Source organism: Suillus plorans (assembly GCF_016647745.1).
Source record: "Suillus plorans strain S12 chromosome Unknown HD556scaffold_81, whole genome shotgun sequence".
Taxonomy (NCBI): Eukaryota; Fungi; Basidiomycota; class Agaricomycetes; order Boletales; family Suillaceae; genus Suillus; species Suillus plorans.
The window spans coordinates 186,991-192,990 of record NW_024537465.1 but is presented as its reverse complement, the minus strand read 5'-3'; the positions used below and the strand labels follow the sequence as shown (position 1 = coordinate 192,990).

The following is a 6,000-nucleotide window of genomic DNA, read 5'->3' as shown; positions in this document are numbered from 1 at the left end:
TACTACTCTACTAGTGGCTGTGCTACTGATTACTAATCTACTACTAAAGTTTCAAAGAATACCATAGAACTTTCCAGACTATTCCACCAGATTCCAATGCTGCTTTCAAATCAACATTAGTGGCTGTGCTCTGTGGCTATGCTAACCTGTGCTAGCAAGCTGTGTACACTGCCTCTGCACTGCCTGAATGCTGTACTCCAAAGCTGTGTTCAAACTTTGTTGAGATTCTTGCAGTCTGATGTTAACTTGTTAAATACCATAGTGTTGGTCCTGCATATTTGTCATAATGAAGTCTCTGCATGGTTTCCCACCGAGCCGATGCTGTCGTTATTATCCATAACTCACACTTACTATCTACAACACGTTATACTTCATTGTCACGGACTATCGATGCTTTGATAGGTTATCCATAACAGCTCCCACGATGGATAATATGCCAGAAACCTCAATATGGCGATATTCTACTTGTTCTGGAGCTGTCCATGATGGATAATGGGTCGGCCGATACTATTTGGTGCATTCCTACCCTTTCCGGGCTGCCACATCACCCCCTTGTTTCAGCTTCAAATCTCTCCCGCCTTCTCACTGCTTCTCCATGATCCAGATCTGATCGACCTGATCATCCATCAAAGAACCGACATGAGTGCAGCCTGGAGCCTCCGGATCATGAATAATGCCCTGGTTTCTGCACCACGTCCTTCTATTGGTCCCCGCAGTGCCTCTGGTTCTCGCGCGATGCCCCGCTATATTTCCAATTTGGTTCTCATGAATGCAGGTGCCCGCACAACTACTAGTATCAACCCTTTCCCGAGCCCTCATGTCAGTACATAACAGGAGTCAACCTCCCTGCCGCCTCGCATATTATTGGCATGCTGCAAAACATTGTAAGTGCATATTTTTATAGGCTCCTGCGCCTGAGCAGCAAACAGTGATATTTTACTCATTTAGATAACTTTGGTGTTTGAACCTGATCCGAACGTGAACTGGACCTCTCGAACCATTGGCTCTGTTCGGTCCAACGGCCTTGTAAGTGCATATTTTATAGGCTCCTGCGCCTGAGCAACACACGGTGACATCTTAATCATTTAGATAATTTTGGTGTTTGAACCTGGTCCGAACGTGAACTGAACCCCTCGAACTGTTAGCTCTGTTCGGTCCAACGGCCTTGTAAGTGCATATTTTATAGGCTCCTGCGCCTGAGCAACACACGGTGACATCTTAATCATTTAGATAATTTTGGTGATTGAACCTGGTCCGAATGTGAACTGAACCCCTCGAACTGTTAGCTCTGTTCGGTCCAACGGCCTTGTAAGTGCATATTTTATAGGCTCCTGTGCCTGAGCAGCACCCAGTGACATCTTACTCATTTAGATAACTTTAGTGTTTGAACCTGGTCCGAACGTGAACTGGACCCCTCGAACCATTGGCTCTGTTCAGTATCTCCAGCTCTTGTTCTTTTTGTAGTTTATTGCTACTATTTTCTTACATCTGTGCAGTTCCAATTCGTTTCACTCTACCTCGAAAATCAACTTAGGTGACGTGTCCCAACGAAATTACCAAATAAGGCAATCGTGGTTGAAATTATGCCAAGTCCCATACCATGAGGCGCTGGCACGATCAATTTTTTCTACTAAGACCTTCAGTGCGATAGATTTTCTCCAATTCCTCTCAATATAGGGTGCACAAGATCATAGTGTATTCAGTGGCTCAATATATACACATACAAGTGCCCATCAAATACGATGAACATGCAAGATTGTCAAGATGAGTATTCTACTACAATTTTCGTTGGTTTGAAGAGGGGCATGCCGAATCTCCCGTAACTGTAGTAGCCTTGTGTTTCCCTTTGATCTCTCCGATGTTGTTTGCTTGTGCAAGGCGCGTGGTAGCTTGTCTAACACACCCCATCTTTCTCGGTGCACTGACGGTGCCGAATGTGTGTTCATCCACGGCTGGAGGAGGTCCACCAGCTCGTTTCAGAGGCTTGTCCACAATCAGTGCAGTGGTTGTAGTGGCAGCTTGAGTTGGCATTGGTAAGTGCAAGCTGGGTGCACTGACAATATTGGCGCAAGATGTGCGCTCGTCTACGGTCGGTGCGGGTGCGGGTGTGAGCATGGGTACGGGTGTGGGTGCGGGTGTGGGCACAGGTGTGGGCACAGGTGTGGGCACAGGTGTGGGTGCAGGTGTGGGCACAGGTGCAGGTGCAGGTGCGGGTGTGGGATGCTCATCAAAAGAAAGGTGAGGGTTTGCAGCTGAACCAGACAATATCGTGTTACGACCAGGTTCAACTCGGAGTCCAGGAGGGTCTGGAAAAACATAGCTTGGCCCAAAGATGTCAGATGAGTTGGAGATGGGGGAATCATCAAGCCTGTCATGGCGAATGCGGAAATGAGGTGGCGAGAAGCAGAGTGGAGATGGTATCTGCTGATTCCAGACTTCTTGATTCGATGAGATGGCCTGCGAGGTTGACGGCGGTGGACTATAAGACAATGAAAAAGAAGGAAATGACATCTCTGCGGCATTGTGGGATGAGGTGGCGTCAGGATGTGCAGGGAGCAGTACTTCCATAGGGAGGCCCGTAAGCTGAGTCTCATCGAGAAAAGACTCTGTGTTTGATCTATCAAAGGTCCAAAGATCATCAGATAGCAAATCTACACCTGGTTGAACATGTGCAGGTCCCGCCAATGCTTGACCTAACAAGGCCGCACTGTGCAGCATGACAGGAAGAGAAGCGCTACTTGGAGAAGCTGCACCCACGAGGTCCATTGTTAGTGGAATGATGGCAGCAGTCAACTCTGGAGTAGTATCTCTTGTAGGACTTGGAGCCTGAGGCACATAATTGAGCGCACGTGTCTTCCTAACATGTTCTGCTGCAAGTTGAATCAAGCAATGATTATACAGTATACAGAAAAATTGAATAATAGCTCACGGAAAATGGTACTGACAAACTCCAAGTAAGGATTGAGGTGACGTTCAACGAAGTCGGGTGTGGATTCATGCCAATTCCTGCCTGCAGAATTGATGCCGGTGTGGTAACTAAAAAAAACTCATGAGGCATGTAGTAATCGAAGCTTGACAAATTTGAAGACATACGTCAGTGCATTAAGTTTACCATCCAGGCGAGGATCAGGGCCTGCGCCAATGACACTCCATTCAAAGCCTGTCATGTGCTGGATAGCCTGCAGAAATTGTGAGATAGGACCAGTGCATTCTTCGAGCGCCCTGATGCAAAATTTGTCAGAAATATAGTAGATAACCCAAAGAGGAAGGAAGGTCTGACTTTGCATACTGCTCATTTGTAGGACACACACCACCTCCCTCTTTAAGTCCCCAAAGGATAACTTGAGCCTTCAAGTCTCGCTCTTCTTGTACTTTTGCTTTACACAAAGCGCGAACCTCTTCACTAGAAGCATCATATGCCTTCCTAGTAAGCTCCTTCATGCCTCGGAGCCTTTCTTCCTTCGTGGCCAGGGCACCTGCCTCGATTTCCTTCTTCACCATCTCTTGTACATTGTCTTTGTACATCATTTTCGAGAACACCTCAACCTCGCTGTGCACTCGTGTGCCCTTCGCTCTACTTCCCATCAGCTTTGTGATCAATTTGGTCATTGTGTTCACAGCCTCTCTACCGCTCTTCTGGGACCGGTTATTAAACCATGTTCACAGTTTCTAAAATTTCCAATTAAGTGCTCGATCGTGCGATTTCATATGAGGTGAGCTGACCCTATGCCTCGTGTCTACTGCCTTTCCTAACTCGACATTCTGTTCCTCGGACAATGGGACTGGTACGGTCTGACCTTTGAACATTTCATTGACCTCTGGCCATTTTTTAAACCACTCGGCATATAAGGGGATCCAGAATTGGCCGACAGTACCCTGCAGTTGCGCCTTCAAGAAAGGGTTGTAGTGCTGCTCCAGAAACACCTTCTGTTGAGGTGTTGTCCATGTGGCACCTGGCATGTTTAGCTGTCATGTCAAGCACGGTGAGTTTCTCTGATTTTTGTTATCTTAGGGCATGTGTCATAGCTTACAGCAGTGAGTCTTGAGTAATTTGAGTTGCAGACGCTTCACGGAGTTACCGATTGTAAAATTTAGTTCAGGGCTGTCTGGATCGGAGTCAGAAATAGAATTCACAGGGACTCGTCAGCCAATAAAATCACCTTGCCACTTTTCCAACCACTTAATATACAATTAGTATGCAGGGTCAGACAAGCGACCAGCCAGTTGGTCTTGACACAGATCAAATGAAAATTCACACCAATTATCATTTTACACAGTCTAGCCTAACCTTTACCCTTGGCGAACTCTCTGCTGCTTTGCAGTTGATAAGGGACCAGAATGGTAAGTTCTAGTACCGATGTCTTCTTACCTCTACTGAATTTGTTGGTGGCAGACATCTTCAATAGTCATGAGGATGACGGTCCTGAGCCCATCCCCTTGCCTTGTCTAGAACATGGAGCCTGTCCTGCATGTATTTTGCGTGCTCATCGTCACAAATGCTATGCGTGTGGCACGAAGATCCACGAAACTGTCTGTACCATCCACATGACTACTCAGTTTTCCGCCAAAGAAGTTGCCATTAGTAACTGTTCTGATCTCGAGGGGGTACCTGAAGAGGTAAAGATGCATTCCTTGTTCTTGAAGTTTGAAGCTCCAGTAACATTCTATCAGCCAGAGAAATACACACAATCTCAGTAGTGTGTCACTACACAAGTACTGCGAGATTTACGACTCATATTGCCTATCTGTAACTACGTACACATTGAATGAATTTTTGTGGCAACTGTTGGGAAAGATTCAACCAGCCGCATAAAAAATATAGCCGGTTCGCAAATGACATCGAACTATGTAACACTACGAGTTTACAAACAATACTTGATGATTCAATATCTGTATTCGTATTGATAGCTAGCTAGTTAGTTTAGGTCCGACTACTATCAATATTGCAAATGACATTGAACTATGTAGCGCTACAAGTTTGCAAAATGATTCAAGCTATTGCTCTCACTCAAGGCTAGAGTCAGACATTTGATAGTAGTCGGACCGAAACTGATAACATTATACCTAGCTAGCTATCAATACAAATATAAATCTATGATATATCACAACGCAGTTAATTGAGGCAGCGGTCATAAGTACCACAATATTAAGCAAGCAAAGAGACTGACCTTCACAGCTGCTTTAGGTTTAGAAATTAGCTTTCTTCGCATTGCGAAGAAAGCTAATAAACCTAACAGCGCTGTGAAGGTCAGTCTCTTTGCTTGCTTAATATTGTGGTACTTATGACCGCTGCCTCAATTAACTGCGTTGTGATATATCATAGATTTATATTTGTATTGATAGCTAGCTAGGTATAATGTTATCAGTTTCGGTCCGACTACTATCAAATGTCTGACTCTATGGCACGCTCAAGAAGCTACTGCTTCTTTTCAACCTTTTTCTACCAACCACCACTGCAACACTACAACCTCTCAAAATTATGCCTCGTCCTTCTATTCATAAGACCATCGAGGCAAAACTGCAAGCAAGTCGTGAAAAAAACCGACGCCATTATGCAAAGTAAGTCTAACTTACTTTTATTAATTGTGTCTGGTCGTCCCTGAGTCAACCAATTGAAGAAACAGAGACAGAATCTTAAGCCAGCGGAGAGAGCTTCGTATTCAAAAGGACACGGGGCCATCAGAGCTCCAGAAAGCCGTTGAAATATTCTTACATCACCATGACTCAGATGAAGAGGAAGATCAAGATGAGCTGGAGATGTCAGACGATTCCGGCAATGTTGAGGAGAACGATGACGACATGATACCATATGTCATCTTATAAATAGAAAATGAAATGAACATGAAATTAATACCCAACAGATCGGATCTGCCGGGATGTCTGGTTGCTATCAAAAGGATCAAAAACGACATGTTGTCTTTGATCAACGACCCTCATGCATTTACGGAGGCTCTCTTGCTTCAGTTTGTCAAGAGCATCACATATACAGATGACCGTGCT

At 45.1% G+C, this 6,000-nt stretch overlaps 2 protein-coding genes across 2 annotated transcripts; one reads left to right on the top strand and one right to left on the bottom strand.

The window, feature by feature from the left end:
* Positions 1-1,776: 1,776 nt before the first annotated feature.
* HD556DRAFT_1448953 (uncharacterized protein) lies at positions 1,777-3,960 on the bottom strand (the record flags this gene model as incomplete). The annotated part of the gene is made up of 5 exons (XM_041307513.1): positions 1,777-2,870; positions 2,930-3,036; positions 3,094-3,222; positions 3,281-3,636; positions 3,724-3,960. 5 exons carry the CDS (start codon positions 3,958-3,960, stop codon positions 1,777-1,779), a joined length of 1,923 nt encoding a protein of 640 aa, XP_041154653.1.
* Positions 3,961-4,196: 236 nt separating this feature from the next.
* HD556DRAFT_1448952 (uncharacterized protein) lies at positions 4,197-5,823 on the top strand (the record flags this gene model as incomplete). The annotated part of the gene is made up of 4 exons (XM_041307512.1): positions 4,197-4,341; positions 4,394-4,617; positions 5,414-5,559; positions 5,625-5,823. 4 exons carry the CDS (start codon positions 4,197-4,199, stop codon positions 5,821-5,823), a joined length of 714 nt encoding a protein of 237 aa, XP_041154652.1.
* Positions 5,824-6,000: the final 177 nt, after the last annotated feature.